Below are 25,215 nucleotides of genomic sequence, written 5' to 3'. Positions count from 1 at the left end.
AGGGAAATACAGTAATATGTTTTGACCTATAAAATACTTATATGAATGTAATATCTCAAATACATTATAGCTGAAAGTTGTAATCTTTTTTCGTGAACACTTTTAATGTCTTAAAGCATTTAAATGGTTTTTAGAACTTTTGAAGGACTTGCTTTGAACGTGACTTTAATTTTTATAAAAGATTTTTATTTATTTGACTTATGCCTTTTATGAATAATAAAACTTTAAACAGAATGTCATATATTTACATCTTTCTTTCATACTGAATCTAATTGTACTTTTGTTTCTACAATTGAAGTAATGATATAGTGTTTGCAACTTGTTCCTAATGAAAGCTTGGCAGTTTATCATTAAACAAAGAACTTAATTTCTGGATTGATATTGTTTTCCACTATGCTTAGATTACTCTCTGTCTTTGAACATGAATTGCTTAGACTTAGGGAGATACTTTAACACTCTGATATCTAAGGTGTTAGCAAGGACTGAAACAGTGACTTACAACTAGAGATTATAAAGAATAGTCCGTTTCACTCTATATCTTCGAATAAAAGATTCTACATCTCTTTGTAATAGCATATTCTTGTCTCAAAAATGTATTGATTCTAGTTTATTGTATTTTAGTAGTGATACAATGTCAGCATCTGGAATTTTTTCTTTTTCTGTAAAAGAGTAAATCTTGTGCTACTTAAATTCACAGACATAATATTGAGTGTAAATAGCATATACTATTCTCCTTTTCAAAAGTTTTTGATGTGAGCCTTTGAAAACTCTTGATTTAAAATCATTCATACTTGTCGGTAAACTTGTATCTTCCAAGTGATTTATTTTAGCTCATCAAAAATAGTTTTTGAAAAATGGAAAATCTTTATGCCACTCTTAGGCCTTTGGTCAAGAGCAGTTAAATCCTAGCTTTCTGTATCATAATGAATGAAAGGAAAGGTCAAAATCCAGAATAAACTGCTGTATTCTTTTTGTTGTTGTAAGAGAATTGGAGTATATGCAACTGTATTATGTTTTAGAAATAACATTTTGATGATATTTTGTTGCATGTAGCATTTATATATAATCATCTGATTAAGGCAAATTCTTAGAAGGAGGAAAACCAGGAAGCAGAATACCTCTTTATCGTATATTACCCCATGTTGAGATATTGGATGGATAGTTGGTGATGTCTAGAATCTTGAATGCTATGATACTACATCTTCATTTTTAGGTAAAACTTTTGACAGAATTGTGGGAGTCTTTCTAAAAGTTGTAGATGATTATGTGTTAAATATTTTACTGCAAAGTTGTTACAGGTAGATTTTAGAATCTCTGCCTACATTCCTAGTGACTTTTAAAATGAAATGTAATCTATAAAACACTTACTAGATATGAAGCGTTAATCTAGGTGCCTCACTTACATTAACTGATTTAATCCTCTTAACAATCCTGTGTTTTTCGATGGTCTTAAGTTCTATAGCAGCGATTCTCAACCTGTGGGTTGTGACACAGGTTGAGAACCGCTAACAGGGTCACCTAAGACCATTGGAAAACACAGATATTTACATTACGATTCATAACTAGCAAAATTACAGTTATGAAGTAGCAACAAAAATAATTTTATGGTTGGGAGTAACCACAACATGAGGAACTGTATTAAAGGTTCGCGGCATTAGAAAGGTTAAGAACCACTGATTTAAGGTTGTACCATCAGTAAGTAGACTTTGGACTAAGGCAATTTGGTCCTGCTGTCTGTGTTCCTGCCTGCTATGTTATACTTCCTCAATATTTGTTGGTATCTCAAAAAGAGCTTGTCTGTTTTGAAAAGTCTTAGTTTGGGAGGAGGAAGTTAATAATTAAGAGTTTCTTAAATGTTTTAATAAGTATAATTGGAATTATGATTTATTTTTTTCTTGAACACATGGAACTAGCTACATTTTAAAGTATCAACAATTGGGGTTCTCTCCATGATTTCCCTCATTGACTAGGGTTTTCTTCTGTATTTGAAGATTTGGTATTTCAAATGTTTCTATGCTGATTGAGAACATTGCTTTAGAAGTACTGAATGAATGTTCCACAAAAGATGAAATGTGGTAGGATAGACATTTGGAAATTAGCACTCATTTTGTGCAATCACTCTTAATGTCTCTTTTAAAAAAAATATATGTTGTAGACATAATTTGACGTAGTGTTTGGTTTGCTAGAGTTGCAATGCTCTATACTGTCCAGTTGAGGGCAGCTATTTACTGATTTTTTTAAATTGAGGTTGCATTAGAATATCACTGCTTTGTGTTTACCAGAACTTGGCATTCAGTGTAAAACACAACATTTGACATACTAGTAGAAACAAGCCTTAGTTTTTCACTCCTATTATAATCATAAACAACTTCTTGAAAATGAATTCTTACCTTGTAAGAATTACTGTTCTCTTACAAGCAGAAAAATGAATACTTGATTTTAGTTTTAATTTTCCCAATCCAAATTCTTTCAATTCCAGATTTTCCTCCCTCCTTAGAATCAGACTCCAGAGAGATTAGAGAGCTTCATGATCTTTGTTTTCTAAAGTGTATTTTTATTGATTTTAGAGAGGATGGGAGAGGGAGAGAGAAACATCAACGATGAGGGAGAATCATTGATTGGCTGCTTCCTGCACAGTCACAGTTGGAGATTGAGCCTAAACTCCATCATGTGCCCTGACTGGGAATCGAATTGTGAACTCCTGGTTCATAAGTTGATGTTCAGTCACTGAGCCACACTGGCTGGGCTGATCTTCCTTATCTTTAAATTATCTATATGTTACTATAAAATTTTTTGAGGGCTTTTAAATATAAAAGTAAAAAATTTAATATTTTTAGTATGTTGTTAATTAACTATTGGATTACGTGAAAGCTAAATTTGGAGTTGATAAGTTTGGTTCATTTTTCTGTGCAGAATGCATGTGTTAAACTGGAGGAATATAATACTCTCTTGTAATTTTTCTGCTTTGAAATAACAGTTTAAATTATACTTCTATGTGGTTCATAGAAAAGAATTTTGAGGGGTTAACTAATTTCAAAGATATAACAAAGTAGATATTGATTGTGACTTGGAGAGGCAGCATTCTGTGAGAGCTACTTCAAAAAATTTTTTCTAGTAAGGAGAATAAGACAATATATTTGAAGGTTTTGTTACATAGTACACAAAAAAACATTATTGTTATGCTAAAAAATACAGTGAGTATCAGTGGAGATGTTGAGACTAGAATGAGACAAAGTAGTAGTCTAGTGGGGCTGAAGACTTGACTATCTTAGATATCTGACTCACCTTTTTCTACCATCCCATCCTACAGATTTTCAGTATCCTGTTTTCAGTGCTTAGATTTCCTTTGGGGTTTTTGTTTTTGGTGATTATGGTTATATCCTTAGTTATTTCCCTTTTTTATTAAAACAAAAATTTTTTTATTGTGGTTAAATGTACATAACATAAAATTTACCATTTTAATCAAGTTTAAGAATGCAATTTAGTGGCATGAAGTACATTCACAAAGTTGTGCAGCCATCACTACTATCTTCAGAACTGTTTCATCTTCTTCAACTGAACCTCTGTACCCTTTAAATAATAACTCCGCATTCCCATCTTCCCCTAGCTCCTGGCAACCAACCAGCTATCTACTTTCTGTCTCTATGGATATAACTGCTTAGTTACCTCATATAAGTAGAATCATGTAATGTTTGTCCTTTTTTCACTGACTTCCTTCACTTAGTATTATATCTTCAAGGTTCATTCATGTTGTAGCATGTGTCAGAAAGCTGAATAATACCACATTGTATGTATATACCACATTTTGCTAACCCATTCATCCATCATTGGTTACCTGGGTTGCTCCCACTGCTTGGCTATTGAGAATAATGCTGCTATGAACATGGGTGTACAGCTATCTGTTTGAGCCTCCTCTTTCAATTCTCTTGGATATATATCTAAAAGCAAATTGCTGGATAATATGGTAATTTTTAAGAAACCACTGGACCATTTTCCACAGTGGCTACATCCATTTTACATTCCTACCAGTGATGGACAATTTCTCTATATCCTTGCCAGCATTTTCTATTTTCTCTCCTCTCTCCCTCCCCGTTTGTTTTTTAATAGTCATGGTAATGGGTATTCATCAATGGTGTTTTAGTGTTCATTAATGGGTGGACATTGGTGGTTTATTCTGGTTTTGATTTAAAATTTCCCTAATGATTAATGACATTGAGAATCTTTACATGTGCTTATTGGTCATTTGTATATCTTCTTTGGAGAAATTCAGTTGTTTACTTTTGTGTAGTTAAATATGTCACCTTTGCTAATGGTTTTGCATTTTTAACTACATTTTAAATTGTGGTATAAGAGAAAGTTATACTTTAAGAAAGTAGTATCATGGTAGGATTGGGAGTATTTCTTGTGTATGTATCGGCTTTCCAGCAGCTCACTTTATATTTAGTAAGACAGATCTCTCCAAAGTTAGAAAGGAAATCATCCACTCTGGCATTCTTGTTTTTAATTCCCTCCATTTCACATCCTAAATGCACGCTATAAAGATCCATAAAAGCTCTTGAAAGGAGAGATAAAGAGATGAGTGACTATTGAAAGAAGAACATAGAATAGAAAAAGAAAGCAAACCATTGTGAACAGATAGTTTACATCTGTATCTGCTGTCTATTAAAACTACTACCACCCTAGCCAGTTTGGCTCAATGGTTGGCCTGAAGGGTCATGGGTTCAATTCCGATTAAGGGCCCATACCTTGGTTGCAGGCTCGAGCCACATGGGGAGACAGCCAATCGATAAATCTCTCTCCCTCCCTTCCACTCTTAAGAAATTAATGAGAAAAATATCCTCAGGTGAGGATTATAAAACAACATCAACAAAACCCTACTACCTATTAATTTTCACACTGACTTTTTTTTCTTTTCATCTTTGTAACTGTTTACTTCACGGGTTTGAATATGAAATGTAGTATAAAGTTTGCCATGGTATAAGTATTAATTTAGGGAAATCCTATCTAATAAAAGAGTAATATGCAAATTGATCATCACTCCAACACACAAGAGGCTGCCCCCATGTGGACACAAGATGACCACCAAAAGATGGCCAGCAGGGGAGGGCAGTTGGGAGGGACCAGGCTAGCAGAGGAGGGAATTTGGAAGCAACTGGGCCTGCAAGGAAGGGCAGTTGGGGGAGACCCAGGCTTGCAAGGGAGAGCAGCTGGGAGGGACCAGGCCTGCAGGGAGGGTAGTTAGGGGCAAACAGGCTGGCAGGGGAGCAGTTAGGCATCAATCAAGCTGGCAGGAGAGTGGTTAGGGGTGATCAGGCTGGTAGGCAGAAGAAGTTAGGGGCAATCAGGAAGGCAGGCAAGCCAGCAGTTGAGAGCCAACAGTCCTAGATTGTGAGAGGGATGTCTGACTGCCGTTTAGGCCTAACCTATGGACAGTTGGACATCCTTCGAGGGGTCCCAGATTGGAGAGAGTGCAGGCTGGCCTGAGGGTCCCCCCCCCCCCCAACGCACGAATTTCATGCACTGGGCCTCTAGTATTTTAGATAATGATGGAAAGATTAGTTTGGGGCCACTTAGTGGGGAGATTTCATCTTAGGCATTGGGAGCCATTGAAGGTTCTTGAGGAATAGATTGTGCACCACATCTCTCTCTATGTTTTAAAAAAGGCTTGTATGACCTTAGTATGCTGGTGAAACTAGCCACTAAAGATTGGCAATGAACTGGTTAGATAGTATTCATTTTACTAGGATTATTCCTCATCACAGGTTGCATCTATAAATACTTATTTTTTAAATATCCTTAGTAAGTCACAACACATGCCTCTTGTACTTTTACATGGAATCACTGAGTTTTTCAGAATTGTAGCGATTGAAATTTGCAAACAACTAAAGCATCTACTGTAAAGATTAACCTGAAATGCATATTAATAGCTATAGAGATCTCAAGTCAATTCAATTTCTTACTGAGTATGAGATAGAGAATGGTATGTATGGAAAAAGAAAAAGCATGCTTAAGACGAACACTTGAAAATACAGTGCTCATACTGAATATATGTAAGATAGAACAAATATGTATATCTATTTTTTGAGCATGCATAAGTGCTATCCTTGAATTTGAAGCATAATCCAAAACATTCCTAAAATATTAATGCTGCTATTTGGGCAAAAAAGGCTTAGATATTCATGAGTAAACACATGTTTATTTTTTTTTATTTTTGTAAAGAAACTTTACTTTCACTTACTAGGGAATGAATACCTACATTAGTAGTTGGAGGAGTTTTAAAAGGGCCTTTACAGCACAGCCCTGTTTCAGTTGTATTCACATTACTGACTGTGTATGGGAGGTTCACCAGCTGTTTGACTGGCAGGAGCAGGAGCTTTCACTTCAGTAGTTTATAATTCCTGGCTATTCTAGGATAGTTTGCACTTCACCAAGCCTCAGACAGGTCAGGACATTTGGTAGGAGAAGGTTGAAAGACAAAAGCAGCAGGCCTTGGCTTCTCAGCCTTTCTTTTCTTTTTTCAATAGAAAATTATATTTTAATTTGGTGGTTAGAATTTTTAGTAATGTGCCTGTATTGCATGTAGAGGGTATTCATCAACGAGGAAGAGTTTTAAAATGTCCAAACTGGGGAAAACTACCCTAAACCATGGCTTGGTTCCTGTTGATTTTAAAAGTGCCAAAGAGCCTCTACCACACCAAACTGTGATGAAGATATTCAGCATTAGCATCATTGCCCAAGGCCTCCCCTTCTGTCGAAGACGGGTAAGTCGTACACATTTGAAAAATAGGAATATTTGTTGCAAAGAAATACTTCTGCCTCCTTTAGTAAAGAAATGTTTCAATTTTCAATTGATTTTTCATAACTAAAACTCTCCGTACATTATGTAGCCAGCAAAAACTTATATGTGATAGTTTTATTAATATGATAGAGAGCCTTGAGGGCAAGGTTACCCAATCCACCTTTATCTCTCTTCCGTTTTTTTTTTTTTTTTATGATATTAGACTTCTTATTTTAAGTTGGTAACTATAACAAGTATGTTTTGAAATATGTTGGCAAATACTAAAATCCAAAATTTGTAGTTGTTATTTTGTGGGAAAAGCAAAAACCTGGTGGTATTCTCTTTATATATACATGGGAGTTACAGCATTTAGCTCTTGTAAAGAGTATTCCAAGTTCCATAGCTTTATTTGGCACTTGAAGCTGTATTATTTTTAAATTGCTATTTCTTAAATTCAAACTTAACATAATAGAGTCATTACTTTTTGCTGTTGTGTAAAATAAAAATAACGTGCCATTGTGTGGCAGTTATGATAACAGTTTATATATAGACAGTCCTGAACTAACAAATGTCTTGTAGAACTTGTGCTAATGTATAATCAAGTTATGATCTATTGGATGTTTTTTCAGGGTGTTTTGCCCTCTCTCCCCACCAAATTTTGAGCTTGTTAATATGAACAGTTTCGTTGTATTTTCTCTATATCCATTTTGAAATATCAACTAGACTGCTTTATTTTTAGATCTAAAATATGTTTATGGTTCTGAATGCATTTAAAAAAAAAACTTGTCTGAGATTAAATGAGTGTTTGCATATATCAGTACTATTAGTATTTTAGTACCCTTTTTAAAAACCTTGTTTAATTAAAGGGGAAACATTCTATTAAACAAGTAAATTAACTCATAACTCGTGAAAAATATTTTTTTCTTCTTAGTAAGGAGAATCTTCTATTTCCTTGGGACTTAAATAACCTTCGTAAAATATGTTTTTTATTATCTTAGTTCCTTTTGATTAGTTTCTAGTTGTATTCCAAACAAGTAGTAGCCATGTTAAAAAACATTTAAATGTAATACAGTTTAAATGTGATACAGTGTAAACATTGACAATGGAATACAAATATCTCTATCACTCTTATTTTCTTTTCTACCTTGTTTTCAGAAAGTATTTCTTTTATTTTATCTTCTTTCAGTTTGTCGCTTTTGTAACTTCTGAATGAGGTCACTGCTCTGATTTAAGCGTTTACACACAGGCCTCTAATAGCTTTAAAGTCATTAATAAATTAGCTTGTTATTTTAATACTTCTATAAAAGAAAATACCAATACAAGCACATTTTTTAATTAAGGGAAAGAAATGTGGGTTTTTTAATAAAAGGACTAAGATTCTAACAATAAAGATACTTCGTTTTAAAAATTAAGAGAGAACTTTAAGATTTTCCCTCAGGGCTTCCTAAGGTCACTATTCAGTTTGACTTTTCTAGGTTACTATGTTATATTAAATTATAGCCTGGGATTTTTAATAATAGAAGGGGACTAAATTTGAAAAAATAATGTATACTAGAAAAATTTTCAGAAGATAGTTAAAAACAAAGTTAACACATTCAGTTTAGACTACCTGCCTGCAAATAACTATTGCATAACTCATTGACTTGACTACTAGAAATGTTAGAGGGATAGTATAATTATATCCTCCCTCTTTCCATTTTGCAACTGGATTATTTAGGTAGCATTAAATTAATTCACATGCTCTTTGCTATTTAATTTAACTTTTCCTTGGTAAAGTTAATGATAGACATTTTTAAAATGGATTTTTTTAAATCAAAAATTTAAAAGAAACTTTTGGTGTGATATATAATTAATCTTTTTGTGTCAAGCATCCCATTTATCTTTTACATTAATTATAAGTACTTTCAAGCAGATTGTTAAATACACAATACATAAAGCAGATTTTTTGTAAGCCATCATTTCTTCCAAGTAGTGAGCTAATGGAAAGTACAACGACCTTGGTAAGACTGTATGTAGTCCTGAACTATTAAAATTCGAAAAACATGATATTGTCTCTCCATCATAGACATTGGGCCTCTTAATGTTTGCACAATAAAATAACTTTGAAGATTGTAAAAAATTTTTAAAGTAATTGTTAAAATTACAACTTCAATTTATATCTTTAGAGTGTTTTCAGGAAATCCATTAATATCATTATTAAGTATAATGTTAGTACTGATAGTCTATTATTATTGTTTGAATTATTCTAGTTTTTTATTAGAGACTAGAGGCCTGGTGAACAAAATTCATGCATTGAGGGGGGGGGGGTACCTCAGCCTGGCCTGCGCCCTCTCGCAGTCCAGGACCCCTCCGGGGATTTCTGCCTACCGGCTTAGGCCTGCTCCCCGCAGGGTAGCCTGGCTTCTAGCTGAGCAGTGCTCCCCCTGTGGGAGTGCACTGACAACCAGGGGGCAACTCCTGCATTGAGCATCCGCCCCCTGGTGGTCATTGTCCATCATAGCAACCAGTTATTTTAGTCATTCCATCATAACAGTTGCTTAGGCTTTTATTATATAGATACTTTGGACTTAATACTAACAACAGTAAAGAAATAGCAATCTAGCTATTAATCAGTTACCTAAAAAAAAAAAAAAAGTGTTTTAGTCTTAAGATCCTCATAATACTATATAAAAAAGGCTAATATGCAAATTGACTGAACAGCAGAACAACCGGTCGCTATGACATACACTGACCACCAGGTGGCAGATGCTCAATGCAGGAGCTATCCCTTGATGGTCAGTATGCTCCCACAGGGGGAGTGCCATTCAGCCAGTGGCTGGGCTCATGGCTGGCTAGTGCAGCAACAGTGGTGGGAGCCTCTCACACCTCCGTGGAAGTGCTAAGGATGTCCGACTGATGGCTCCCAGACTATGAGAGTGTGCAGTTTGGGTTGAGGGATCCCTCTCTCTCCTCCCCTCTTCCCCCTCAGTGCACAAATTTCATGCACCAGCCATCTAGTTTACTTATATTTGCTCAGACATACTTGATTATAAGTATCACCTAGAATACTTGTTAAAAATACAGAATCTAGGTTTCTTCTTTTGGATAGTCTTATTTAAGAAGACTATCTGTTTCTTCTTTTGGATAGTCTTATTTAAGAAGACTATCTGTTTCTTCTTTTGGATAGTCTTTTTTAAGAGGTCAAGGATCTATCTCTAATTTTTAAAGTCCTATAGGTAAGTCTCAATATCAAGAAAATTTGAAAATACTAGTTGAGTACCTAACTTTTTCTTTTAAAAATAATTGATTGTCCTTTAAGAAAGAGAAATTTTACAGGAGAAAATTCTTTAATCTATAAAATCTCTAAAAAAAAAAATTTTTTTTTTTAAATTGGAATGTTTAGTTGTAGTAATAGTGTAGTGCTTAAATCTTAAGATACATTGTTTTTCTACATTTTAAAAATACATAAACTAATATTACAGCTTTGATAGAATTTTATAGCTTTCCTGGCAACAATTTTTTTAAGTGATAAAAACAATGCTGTTTTACAATTAAAAATAATATGTTGAAAGAAAATGCACTTCATTGCTTAAATCTAATTTCTTAATTCATTTTGTTTTTGTTGGAGTCTTTAAATCATTTAGGATATTTTAGTAAGGTTATTCTTTAATGTTACTAATATGGTGGAGAGTTCTAAGTGGCATGCAATTATTGATTTATATAGGACTTTTTAAGATAACTTGGTTGACTGTGCTGGTTTATAGACAAATATTGCTTTTAGAATGCCTTATATATTTTTGAGTTTGAACAACATAGTGATTGTATGTCCATAAGCATTGACAACACATCTGATTTAGCGAACAGGGTAAAGCTGCTGAGAGTGGCAGAGAGGTGAGATGGGGACAATGTGGGACGAATACTGGTTCACTTGAAACCCAAGAGCTCAGGCAGCAATGAAATATATGACTGGATTTCTGTTGGTTGGAAATAATTTTGTAATCATTGTATTCCATATCAAGTTTTTTTTTACAATAGTATATTTAAATTTTTTCTTTTAAGTGAAAATAGGAATAAAATTAAAATCATATATTTGTATCATTTGAGGAAATGTTAATCTCACTCTTGTGTGTTGTTATCACTGAAGATTAACTTAAATCAGGGGTCTATAAACTTTTTTGCAAAGGGACCATTACATATTTCAGACTTTATGAACCATATAAGTCACTATCAGAACTACTACTTAGCTCTGCCATTAGAGCAGATGTAGACAATACTTGGTGAATGGACATGCCTGTTTTAATAAAACTTTATTTACAGAAAAGTTATTTTTTATGATTACAGTAATACTCATTAAATCTATGCATACATCTTTTTGCTTGTATGTAAGTTTCAGTTTATGGTAAAATTTTTAGGTGTGATATTGATAGAGCCTTAAGCCTTTCATTTTATTTAAAACCCTCATCTGCTCTTCTTACTCTTTTGTAGTTAAATAGAGAAAAATCTTTGTGTGTCTTATCACTAGGATTTTAACATACTGCTTATTATTTCCCTTCTTAATGTACAGTATTAGTATAACAATGCTATTAGTAATTGCTGTCATTTAAAAAGAACCTACCATGTATCCTACACACTGTCCTAGCTATTTTGTGTATTTAACTCAGTTAATCTTTAAATGATTTAAATGTTAGTTTAATAACGTGAGTTAGGTAATATTTTCCTTCATTAGACTAAAAAACTAAAGCTCAAACAAGTTAACTTTCCTTAAATTTTCTTGGTAAATAGTAAAGCTGGTAATTTAGGGTGTTTCTTTCTTTTCTGTGTCCAGCACAGAAAAGGAACGGGTCCGTTTCCTGAGTGGAGGAGCTGGGGATTAAGATATAAAAGAAAGAAAGAGACCAGATAGAAATATAGAAACAAAGCTGGGAGCCAGGTGGGATACCATCCTCTCTGATGGAGAGGCAGAGACCCCAGCCCACACAGAGCATTTATTTTTATATCTACAAATACCAGGAAGTATCACCAAAACTTAGGATCAAAGGAGCTTATTTGCATTATTGAGTAGGGCCTAGCATTCCTGGTGCTTGCCTGGATTTACATATCATAGACACCTGGGCAAAGTTTAAGAGTCAGTACTGATAATATGTCCAGCCTTTTTGGGGAAGCATGTTCCCAGGGCATGGCTCTGTCTATAGCCCTGAGTTCAGCTGACAATAATTAAAGAAATACCCAGGTACCTTCCCAGGCACTGTCTACAGTACTTAATCCTAGGATTCTCTAATGCTACAGGTAGTAGTCATTCTCTTTCTACTAACTTTGTAACCTTTATAAATTTTTTCTTGTAAATTTAGCACTTTTTAATTACTGTTACATTAGTAACAATAAGCCTGAGAGCCTATCACTGTTGACATTGTTTCTATGAGAAAATACATTCAAAGATTCAAACAGCTGACCTACAAATAACTTTTAGTAGCATAGTCCATTATAAATTTAGGGTTTTTATTGTGTGTAATCTCTTAAGATGTTTCACTTATAAAGTTATTCCACAGATTATGCAATAAGTATAGTTATAAAAAACTGGAAATACTTAATAGTATGAGTGTTTGTTGTCTTTTTGTAAGCTGAGGAATGAAACTGGTTAAAGAAAAAAATGGTTCATGACACTTGCTAAAGACAGACTTTATTTAGGGGGCTATCGCCATAGGTAGAAATTACTAAAAGGAATTTTGGTGATAGGGAAGAGAGATTGGATTCAACTCCAAATACAACAAAGAAAAGCAAGAATTTATAGCCAAGGAACACAGGGGGAGTTAGTGGATGGAAAATTGCTAAGAGGAAACATCAGGGAATTCTGGCTACATCATTTTAACCAAAAAGCGGTTAGACATCACCTGCAGGATGATGGAGGATGAGGAACCCAGCAGATATGGAGGGTGATCTGGTATGGAGGTTGGTCAGATATGGAGGTTGGGAGATTCTGGTTAAACTGACTTAGTAGGATTCTTGGTAAAATTTGGCTCTTGAGAACATGCTGAAGGACAGGGCCTCTTGAAAAAGAAATCAGAGGAGACTTACTAGAGTTTGGTCAAGGAACGAGTCTTTGTCACACTTCAGGGTCTGTGTGAGGCAGGCAACAACTCAGAACAATGTCTGACAGATGAACCATTAACCATGTATGCAGTGAGGTATCATTCTCATCAATTTGCTCAATTAGTACCTAAGATAAAGGTGATGAAAAGTAAAAACAATATTATACCTCTCTTAGCTTGTACTCTTCTGAGTTCAAGTTTTTTCTTCATTGTTTACTCAGTGAGGGTGACAATAGACAAACCTGTATTCAAAATCTTATTCATGCCTTGGTTTTTGTATGTGTAATTTTCAGTTAGTTCAAGCTGTATATCATTTTAACCTGTTATGCTCCTTTAATAGACTATTTTTGAGCCCATTAGTATATTTCAACAAAGGTGTCAGTTTTATCAAACAGTTGTATTGCCTTTGTTTATAAAACAGCATCCCTATTTATTTATGATAAAATGTTTATTTATATGAAAATTGTGTATATAGCCCAAAAGTAGAATATCATAAGCTCTGTTGGTACAGCAAATTTGTGAGTTATTACCCTCCTGAATTTAATAAATTTTAATTCCTCAAGTTTTCTGAGTTGAATGGTGATAGAGAATTTTTATTGTCTTCCGTTAATTAATATCTTTTACTTCTCTTGATAAACACAAGAAATGCTCAATATATAAATTTAGAAAAAAATTTCTTCACAATTTTCTAAATTATCAATAATTCCACTGCTCAGAAATAACCTCAATAGCAATTTTTTTAAAATAGATTTTTTGTTAATTTCAGAGATGAGAGAGGGAGAGATAGAAACATCAATGATGAAAGAGAATATTTGATCAGCTGCCTCCTGTACACCCTTTAGTGAAAATTGAAACCTAAATCTGGGCATGTACCCTGACTGGGAATCGAACCCTGACCTCGTGGTTCATAGGTAGTCACTCAACGATGTCTTCACTCAATAATTGAGTGACACCAGCAAGGCTCAATAAAAATTTAAAGTAAATAATTAAAAAAAGAAAGCAAAATTGGCACTTTAATTCTAGTGGTTCCCTATGGCTGTTGCTCAGATGTGCATAATCTGCCATGTGAATGTATCATAATTTCCCTACTGTTGTTCATTTGGCCAGTGACCTGCTTTGAATTCTTTTATACATAAATCTTTATACAGATATCTACAAGTAGAATTATTGGATCAAAAAGTATGAACTTTTTTATTCTTGTTAAATACTGCCAAATTGTTTTCCAGAAAGATTTTCCCAATTAAAAACCAGCATGAGGAACTTCTAATGTTTCTTAAAGAGAAAGAAATAATATTCTAAGCCAAGTTACTCCTACCATGGCAAGGTTTTGTAGATTTTACACATTATCATTTTCCATCAGAGGAAATTTTTTTCATTGTAAGAAAATAATGATGGGTTTATACTTAAAGCTTCATGAGGACAATATGTAAATAGGTAAGTTTGTTGCTCATGGTGATTTTATTTTTTTATTCTTTCTAGAAAAAAATATTTAGCATAGACTTGCCACCTGTTATTTTAAACTATAAGTTTCTTCTACTCTTCCCATAGTAGTTTTAAAACTATCTCTCTATTTTTATCTAAACAGATGATCCACATGTATAATTTCATGATTTATCATTTATTTAATACATTGTTTTTACTGTAAGTCTTATGATTATATCAAATTTTGTCACCTTAGTTTATTCTTTTACATTTCGAGGTTTTAGTGTGATATTTGTAAGTGTAAATGTCAGCCTCTCCCAAAGCATATTGCTATTAATAATCTCTACTACAAGAGAACTTCTCGTGCTAGCAAGAGCAGCTGCCAGAAATACTTGCCTTTTCTTAACGGCACTACTACTTAGTCTTACATTTCTGACATAGTTTTGCCTTTAGCCCCAATCCCAGATTGCCTTTTTTAATTTTAATTCCAGCCTTGATTAATTCTCATTTAAAGTAGTTGTAGCAAGTCTCCTCTTCTAAAATGTCTTGATGCCTGAAAGGCATTTCATGAAACTCAACATCTTAGCCAAGTAGAAATATTAGATGTATTTTTTTTACATATACGAGAAAAATAAAGCCCTTAAAAAGCCAGCATCAAGCTCTCCTTACTAATCTATGCAGTATCCATAGTTACATTTGTACCTCTGTCTCTCTAGACTTTTTCCGTAACTTCACAGTCTAGCTTCCTTCTCTGTTAGAACCTTTCTCCTGGCACTGATTGCATCCACCATTGTTGTCATTTCATTAATGGAACATACTGTCATTGTTGCCATTATCTTTGGCCCTTAAGCATATATGTATTACTCAATGGTGTTATTTGACAACTTCAAACAGGTCTCAATTAGACTGTGAACTCAAAGAGTTTAATATATTTTAATACTCCCAGTGATATGAAGGGAAACATGAGTATAAATATTTGTATGATCAGTTCTTTGTAGTGTGTATTAAATTCAGAAAATTCTTTAAGGAGTTTTTCATACTCTAAAACTATGGTGTGTTTTTGTTTACTAAATGTTTTAAAATGACTGTGCAGCTGTGATTTTCAATATTTTCTTTTCTAAATTTAACTAATCTCATATACAGTTTGACATTTAATTTTAAAAGTAATTACTACTTACCAATTTTGAAAATGAAGGAGAAACAAACACAGGATGTAGTCATGTAGGTGGTACTTCTAAGTATCTACAATAGCCCCCAAATGTCAGAAAATGCTGAAATGAAGAATTATTACAGTATATTGGAGAGTAGGAAAAACAAGGTGATGGAATCAGCAAGTTTGGAGAGAAATTTCAATGGGGTGCCAGATTTTTTAGAAATGTAACTTTCTAAGTTTTTTTCCTACACATATATTCTATCAGAACTTCGGGGGAAATTGACATTTTCAGATCATGTAATATTCTTTATTATCACTACTTATTTGATCAATAAAGGAATTAATTGATTAGATCCTATTAATCTTTTTTTCTTAAGAATGTTTCATGCCTCATGCAGAAACATAATGAGTAAACATAATATAAATTGTAGTTTCTTGCAGCCTTACTCCTCGCTTTGGAAGGCATTGCTTATAAATAAAAAGGAGATGATTTTTCACCTCCTCTATCTGTGTATATGCAAAAAGGAAAAACTCATATTGTTTTAAGCATTTTATAGTCTAGTGGTAAAATCATAAATAAACCCTATAGTACAAAAGGATGCTTGCTTAAATGGGCCCATGTACAAAGAACTGGTGGGAGCATGAGCAGGTTCCACAAAGTATCAATGCAAATGGCTGGGGAAAGGCTTCACAGTAACATGAAGGATGCTTGCTAACCAGATGATCAGAGAAATGATGGACAGAAGGAACTTGGGATCATAGCTTGTGTTTTCATGTTAATTATACTGCAGATTATTCACTATGTCTTAGTATGGAATATATAAATATTAATATCAGTTCAAAAATATGTATCAAGCACTTAGAACAGAGTTGGGAACTTTTCTAGAACCTGTGACTGTAATAGTGAGCTTGGATTCTAATTTAGGGTAACAGAAAAGTAACTGTTAATGCTAACATTTTGTTGACTATAAAATAGGAAAATAGTATAGTCTAACTTGGGATGCAAGGAAGCCACTATTCTAAATACTTATGCAGCCCTAACTGGTTTGGCTCAGTGGATAGAGTGAATGCCTGCGGACTGAAGGGTCCCAGGTTCAATTCTGGTTAAGGGCATATACCTCAGTTGGGGGCACATCCCCAGTAGGGGGTGTGCAGGAGGCAGCTGATCTATGATGTTTCTGTCTCATCAATGTTTCTAGCTCTCTGTCCCTCTCCCTTCCTTTCTGTAAAAAAAATCAATAAAATGTATTTAAAAAAATAAATAAATAATACTTATGTAAATCAACTCATTTCTACCCTTAAAATATCCTATTTTACAGATAAGGAATATGAAGCATAGGAAGGTTAAATAAATTGCCTGAAGCTAGTAAGTGATGGAGCTAAGATTCTACTTTAGTCATCTGGCTCCAGCATCATGAACACTGCTTGCTATACTGGTCAGGGTAAGCATCTGGATCCTCAGTTTCCAGATGTTTTAAGGGTTTACTTGCCATGTAACCCTGTGTTTTTAAATATGGAATCCTCACTTTGCTTCCACAATTTATGATGGTCTCAATATCTAATTACTGATAACATTGTTGTCTAGTTGTTTTTGCCATCCGATAATAATTAGATTGTGCCTCAGTTGTCAGATATGAATATGAAACAAATTACAGTATGATTTATATATCTACAACTACATCATAGAAATAACTGACATGAATTGTTATCCCTTTTGTTGATAGATAACAATCTGTACAAATAGATTAGTAATTTTAACATCACACGGCAAGACTATTTATATTTGTAAGCTATTTTTTACAGAAACTAACAATATTAAGACTTGTAATATGGGAGACAAAAGAAAAATATGTTAAAAAGAAACTTAGTACTAAGCTTCTGGCAAGGTAAACAAGTATGAAATAATAAATCCAGTTACTTGTGTGCAGACCACAGATACAAAAAGCCCTGAGAACTAAATTTTTTGAAGTTAGCCAGATCTGATCCTGAGACAAAAAAGTCATTTTTATTATTTACCTGAATATCCTTACATTTTGCTGTGAAAATATTAATGTTTAATGTACTGGGAGTGTTCTATAATACACTTCACTTGAACCATATTACTGTCCAAACTCAAAAAAGTTCTGAAGTCAGCAACACAGTTTTCTCTAAAGTTGTGGAAATAACTCTACAGACCTTTGAGTTTTACAGCAATCACCCATATGAAAAATGAGTACACTTGAAATGTCAAAGTAGTCTAAGTCTTATCTTAAATCCCTGAGTACATGAATATTTAAATGCTTTAAAAAAACAACATACATTATATAAATGAATATCTAAATTGTGTTAACCTAGTTATAGGCAGTTCCATATAGTCTAATTCATGTTAGCATATTTACACTTAACATGAGGAATGGGATCCCTGGCCATATTTTTATTTCTCCCAGTATTTCCATGGAAAATTAACACCACTAAATTAGTTTTAATTCTGCTAATAGATATTAGGCATACTCCCTGTGTGTGTTGCTTGTGTAATAAAGATGAGTAAGGTGAAGACCTTCTATGAAGAAGGACACGGATGCTTTTCTGTCTCTGAGAGGCTTAGCTCATTGTCCCCATTCTTGGTCACATATCAAAACCAGAGGAACATTGATTATTCATTCATTCAACAAATAAGTATCTGCTAATTGCAAGGCATAGGTCTAGGTACTTAAGTTGCATTAGTGAAGAAAGCAGGGGGGAAAAAAATCCTACCTTTATATACTTTAACAACTTAGTGACTCAGAATTCTATCTAGACATGGGCAGCATGTTTGGTCTGCTCCAGTATAGTGTGTCACCAGACTCCTTTATTCAATTATGCACTTTTCATTTCTAAGTCAGCCGGTGGTCATTTGTGTAATAGTTTCTCCATTATGTATATATGGATATCCATATACATGTGCAAACATATACAGACATACTCTTTCTCTGACTTGGTAGGATTATATTGGTATGAAATGTATGATCTACTTGCTTTCAAATACTGTTAGATCATGTTCAGTATAGAATATTATTTTGAGGCTCTGATAGATTAAATATTATTCCATCTTACTCTGTTTTTCATGTTTTTGCAAGGTAACTTCAATCTTTAATATCGTATCAGACTCACCACTGTGATTTCTTTCTGGATTGTTCCTGGGCCATAGTTGAAGTTCTTGACCCTATCCCTGACTTGTGGAAAGTTGTATAAGTTAATTTGTGAACCAGTTAAATAATGATAGATATAATTTATGGTAGATACAAATGATGAAAGATCTAATTTAAGATTTGTAAATATGTAAATTTTATTGTAGAAGTAATAGCAGTTGGACTACCATTTGTGGTAAATCCAATGACACTCCTGATGTTAGAAATTACAATTCATTTATTTCCTTTTACAAGTATCTATTGATGCAGCACATCTCTTTATTTACATATATAGTGCATTATCCCTAAAAATGTGAAAGGTAAAATAATTAAAGAAAAAAAATTTAAAGTAAATCTGATATTACTTTAATAAAGGTTTCTCTTGTGACTTTTGTAGTGTCTATATATGTAAGTGCTTATGTATATATTTACAAACTTTATTGATATTTATTTAGTTCTGGGGGGAAACAATCAACAGTAAGTATTTCTCAGACATTAATACATTAATATTGACCCAAAGAGACATGGCTAGTCAGCCACTTGTTTATGGTTATTTTATGATATCTTCATGTAATGATGAGGAAGTTTGTTTTGAGAAAAAATAATATGATAATGAAGGAAATCCTCTTAAATTTCTACTTGCTAGTATTAAAAATGAAAATTGAAACTTATGGGTTATTCCTATATTTAATTACATTTTTATGTGTGGGTGATTTCATATTGTTCACTTGGGAAGAATTTAAGCTTAAATAGCTCTTCAGTAATCCACAGAAATCTCTGCATTATCACTTTAGAATTTAAAATATCATTGTTACTATGAGTTTGAACATGTAGGGGCAGTATAGGACTGTTTTTGTAAATCTTGTCTGAATTTTTTTAAATCCATAAGTGTTGTTAAAAGTTTGCTCTTCTGAGAAAATGCATCTGTATGTCTCTTTAAAGGATAATTGTTGCTATTTCATTAAGTTGGAATTATTTGTTATTCTCATATATATTATACAAAAGATTTCGTGGCTTTGATTTATATTTGAATTCAACGAATGAATTAAACTTGTTAACAGGAAAACTGCATTTTTATACTTATACAGTAAAAATGAAGACAAGTCAATCTATGAAAATATGTAAAATACTAAAATCAGTGCAATTTTATTCTTATTCATTTTGTATCACCCTTTTAAAATGAATGTTTAATTATGAGAATTAAAAAAAATAAAGTCTTAATTTTTCAAACTGACAGGTGAACAAAACTTACGTTACTAAGCAGTCTAATTTTAAAATTCTTTAGTATTTATTTCAATATTTAAACAATTTGGGTTATTGCAAACTGTACAGTAGATTTTTTTCATTGAAAGTGTTTTACACTTAAAAAACAACCGAGTAGTTATCTTTTCCATCTATCCATGCAGTCTCTTCAACATCTCCAATGTGTCAAGAATGGCTTTAGGCATTTGGAGTACAACTGAGAAGAAACAGTCCCACATCCTTGCCCTGCTGGAGTTTCTTTCAGAAGCAGAGTGCTTAAGAGCATAGGTGATAGAACCAATTAGACCTGGGGTTAGGTTCTTAGCTCCACCACTTTTTAAATTTCTTCTATAAAGTAGAGATAATAGTATCTACTTTGTAGGGTTGGTGTGAGGATACAATGAAATAACCTATAGAAAGTACAGTTATGTAATAAGAACTTAATAACTGTTATGAAGCCCACAAAATACTTTTTGAAGATGTATTGGTAAAATTTATATATATTGTAATTAATTCTTCTGATATATTGGTACTTATTTCTTTTACCTACCCATGATTAGTATTTTCAATTTTAATTTCTTCAAATTGTGAAAATATACAGCATCAGTTTTGAATGTCCTTTTTCTTAAACCATTTCCTGAATGACTGTTAATCTCCAAATGGAAAGATACTGCACATAAAAAATTAATGTGATTTTGTTCTACTTATGTAGATTCATTCATCATGACCATCATATATGGAAAAATTAACCCCATTATGTCTACCTCAATTAAGAAGGTAACATGTGCCACTTTAGTATTTTTTTGTTTTCTCAGATGTTCAGAATGAATGTGCTGGCTTCAAATACCATTAAATTAAAAAAATTAAATTTCTGTATAGGAATTAAAAACATAGAATTTATTGATTCACAGATTATCTAAAACATCTAGCAAATAGTTGCGAAAAGTCTAAACAAATAGTTGCCATTATGATTTTAAGTTCTGACTCCATTTTTCCCCCTGAAGACCCCAAATAAGTTAGCTAGGAAATAGAACATACTTGTTAACATCTTTGAAAAATAGTTTGTTAAAATGGTACGTGATATAGCATCATTATATAAGAATTGAGATTTTAAAAAACATTTAAAGAATTGATTCACAAATTTTAACAAAAGTACTTAGAAAGTTAGATTTTTTTTTTTTTTTAACCCTGTGCTACTTTTTATTTTTAATTGTGTGGAAACCCCATATTTTACATACATACTCCCACAAGGACATTCCCCTCAATACACACAAATAAAATTCTCCCCCCTCTCCACTTCTGTTTATTAGCTTATCTGCTATGTTCATACTGCAAGTGCTTCATTGAAAGGGAAGTCTTGTTCTGCCATTTTCATATTAGCTTTGTTATCATGCTGTATTTTCAGCTGCCCATACTCATTACCATACAGCTGGTATGTAGAGAAGAGAAGGAAACAGGCAGAAGTTGTGCTGTCTACAAAAATAAGAAGCTCTCTTGCAGATGGGGTGCTGGCAGATGGGGCATGTGTTTGAACAGGTTTTTACTAATAACAGAGTGCATTAAAAATCATTCTGAGAAAGTCTAAGGTCAGTGCCATGAATTCAGAGCTTAAGAGGTTATTCAGCCTTTGTAGACCTTTTTAGAATATTAATTAACTCTAATACAGAAAAGTAATAAATGGCCAACCACAATATCTTCCAGAAATTTTTTCTGTTTTTCTCTTTTTATTTTAGTGTATTTTGTTTCTCTTTAATATAATTTCAAAGCATCAGTACTATTAGTTTGCATCTTTCATAGTCTTGCACTGTATTTTGTAGTCAATATATTTGCTTAAAACTTCCAGACTATGTTTGTATACAAAAATGTATGTGCTTTTGGCAATGTAATAATATTCTTCAGCTTGGATATATAACACTAGAATGTGTATTAGAGGTTGAAAGCCAACGACAGTTTTGAAATCCATATGTACAGTGTTGACCACATTGAAGATTAAGATGAGGTATGTTCTGTCTGCATTCAAAGTTAGAAGTGAATGGTATACACAAAGTGTATCAGTTTTTAAAACTATTACTTGCACATTTTTCATATTCCCCAAACCAAAATGAGTATAGCAATTGAAATAACTATCAATCATTTTTTATAAAAGGTATTTTACTGGGATCTTAGCCCTTTGACCCTTTTCATTAAGTGTAGTGTTTCTTGATACTATCTCTCTCAATAAAATATGGTGGTAAAAAGCAGCTCAAGTAAAATAAAGCTAGGCAATTATATGTAAGATATGCAGTATTCAGTTTAATTTTAATAGAAATGGAACTCAGCCTGTTATTCTGTTCATAGAAATTGAAAGGTGTTTTTGTTTAGCTGAAATTAGTTATAATTCTTTTGGTAATTCTCAAAAACTTTCTTGTCAGTAAAATAGATGTGCAAAAATTCTATCTTTTAGGTTAATACCTGCAAAGAAATAAAATAATACTTTAAGATCTGTGGGAAACTCTGTACATTAAGTGTTATTAAAACTGTTTATTTCCTATAATAGTAAAAGTTTGTATTCTGTTGGGCATTTTTAAAGGTACAGGAAATTCTAAATGAGGTTCTTTTAATAACGAAGATAATTGCATTTTCATTGCACATCAAATTGTTTTCTTCCCATTAAATTTATACTTGAATTGTGTAACTGATAAATATCTAAAAAATTTTATTACTTTCTTCTGAAGGGAAAATATATAAAATATTATAAATACTATATGTAATACATTAATACTAAATTATATAAAATGTATTTTTCTCCATTTCCTACTTACATTCTTTTACCTTATTCTGAAAATAACAAGTCTTTCAAATTAAGCTGAAAATAGTTTTTAGTTATTTTTTCTATAGTTCTGTTCATTGTTGATTAGAGTATGTCTTTCATTGTTAATTATATCATAAATGTTATTTATTGATACCCTGATATGTGCAGGAATTATGTAAGAAGCTGAGGTACCACAGGAATCAAAATAGAAGTGGTCACTGTATTGACGGAATTTATAGTCTAATGGGGAAGGTAGACATGTGCCTATACTATGACGTGGATCCGAGCACTGTGATCAACACCTTAAGAATGGGGAGGAGGTAACTCTATGAAGGAAATTGGAGATGGCCTATACACAGGTGATTCCCATGTTTTCATCTCCAATTCAGGTATATCTTCTGAGATCCAGAGCTAGTTGAAGTATAATATCCTCACTTGGACTTCTCAAATACACCTTTAACCAAATATGACCAAAAATGGAACTTGTGATCCTCTGTACCCCTGGAAAGAATCACAACACTGCTCTTGTCCAGTAGTCTCTGTCATCTTCCATGCAGTTGCATGAGAAAACCTTAGTGTCATCTTTGATCAACTCTCTCTCCTTTTCTTCTCATGACTAGTCTGTCACCAAGTGCTATCAGTTGTATGTTTTAAACATCTGTCAACTGTTCACTTCTGTCCATCTCTGTTGTGCCATGAGAGTCCAAACCAATATTACCTCCTGCCTGGTCTAGTGGAATAACCTCCTCACACAGTTGCTCCACATCCACTCTCACTTCCATTCTGTTTTTAACATTATATTCAGAATGACTTTTCAAGATCTGATCATGTCCTTCCCTTTGCTAACATTCTACATTAGCTTTTCATTACTCGTATGGTAAAGACTAAAACTCCTTAGGAGCTCTTGCATAATCTGGCCCTTGCCTACTTCCCTAGCCTTTGTTACACCTGTCAAAGTACTTTATTCTGAGCAAGCAGCCATAGCAGTGTCCCCTCCCCTACTCCAATACAGCTAACCATTCCTTTAGAGAAAAAAGGCTTCTGTACCTGCAGACTAATCAACAATTTAACATTGTGAACTTTTCTAACACTCTGTAGCATTTGCTATAGTTTCAGTTTTGCTTTGTTTTGTTTTATTATCTTTCTCCCATACAACAACAGTGTAAACTCCAGCCATGAAGCTTATGTATAATAGGTACCCAAATAAAAGTTATTGAATGAATGAGTGTCTGTGGGAGATTAAAATAACTCTATAAATCTACATTTGTTATAATTATGTATCCTAGGTAGAATAAAGATAATTACAGATAGTTGAGACAATAAAGTGTAGGATAGAAATATTCATGGATCAACACGATACTTACTGCTAGGAAGTAATAACTACACATGGATCAAATTGACATATATTAAAGATGGATTGGCTTTTAGAAGAGGTCATATGTGGTGACATTACAAAACTATCATTAAGAAACTGTATCAAGTGATTACATATTGAAGAGCATGTACACACACACATTGATACGCACACACTATTTGGTTAGTTAGTCAAGTATTTTTAAGCTGTCTACTAACCTAAAAATTTTAAAATGAAGTAGAAGTCATAATTCCCTGACAAGTATATTTGCGTTGGAATAAACAACAAAGGACATTTGAAATAGTTTCTTAAGTAAATGTTATTACCAGTTTTCTGTAGTGTTCAGATCATTTTGGTGAGAGTGTAAGTTATTATTTCCTTCAAAAGGACATTCCAATGGAGCTGTTTTGCTGTATTCTCTTCTCAGCTTTTGTGTGTGTGTGTGTGTGTGTGTGTGTGTGTGTGTGTGATCTTTTTTTCCTCTTCAATCTTTAATTTCTTTATTGATTAAGGTATTACATATGTGTCCTCATTTCCCCCCCCCCCCTTTTTTTGTCATCTTATGTTTTAGGGAAATAAAGCATAGGGCATAAAGGAATGATAGGTAGAATATAGACGTTCTTATGGATTTAGGAAAAGGTAGCAAAATCCACGTGTTGTTGTGAACACCTATCACTGTCTACTGATCACTTAATTTAGCTTATATAATGTCAAAAATGATGGGATCAATTCTTCACCAAGGAAATATTGGCAGTGGTGTATTAATTCTTTGTCAAATAGCTTTTAGTAAATTCCCAGAAGTATATCAGAGTACACAATTAGTTGCCAAATTTTTCTCTTCTTTCTTTGTGTCTGCTGTGACTCTTACATTTGCACATTGAAATAGCTCAGGAAACATCCTAGAGATTTCTTAACTACCAATACTTCTTGCTATGTACGTGGAAAAACCTATTTCATTTTCTATAGACTAGAGACCAAAAACTGCCTGTATTTAAATCCTAACTCCAATATTTAATAGTTATGTGACCTTGGAGACTTAAACTCTCTGTGCCTGTTTTTTCATCTGTAAAGCGGGATAATAATAGTACCTACTTAACAAGGTTTCAATGAATTTTAATTAGATAATATAATGCAGTGTTAATGAGTTAATATAAATAAAGCACATAGAAAAGTGCCTAACATAGAGTAAGTTTTCTTTAGTTTATAGTATCTTTGATAGTAGGTACTAAAGCACTCAAGTCAGATTAAAATCTAGTATTTATTT

At 33.0% G+C, this 25,215-nt stretch overlaps 1 protein-coding gene across 6 annotated transcripts in view; it reads left to right on the top strand.

The window, feature by feature from the left end:
* Nucleotides 1-25,215, top strand: part of FBXW7 (F-box and WD repeat domain containing 7) — a 154,769-nt gene that overhangs the window by 88,893 nt on the left and 40,661 nt on the right. The window contains exon 1 of one of the 6 annotated variants that reach the window (XM_036425231.1): nt 6,439-6,761. The exons of the other annotated variants lie outside the window; for them this stretch is intronic. Within the exon in view, the coding sequence (XP_036281124.1) occupies nt 6,615-6,761 (147 nt within the window). The 5' untranslated portion in view covers nt 6,439-6,614. Of the gene's footprint in view, nt 1-6,438; nt 6,762-25,215 lie in introns of those variants that run through there. 6 annotated transcript variants of the gene reach the window in all.

Source organism: Pipistrellus kuhlii, unplaced genomic scaffold, assembly GCF_014108245.1.
Source record: "Pipistrellus kuhlii isolate mPipKuh1 unplaced genomic scaffold, mPipKuh1.p scaffold_m20_p_8, whole genome shotgun sequence".
NCBI classification, from domain to species: Eukaryota; Metazoa; Chordata; class Mammalia; order Chiroptera; family Vespertilionidae; genus Pipistrellus; species Pipistrellus kuhlii.
Note: the sequence above shows the minus strand (reverse complement) of the source record. Positions and strands in the feature narration are given on the sequence as shown.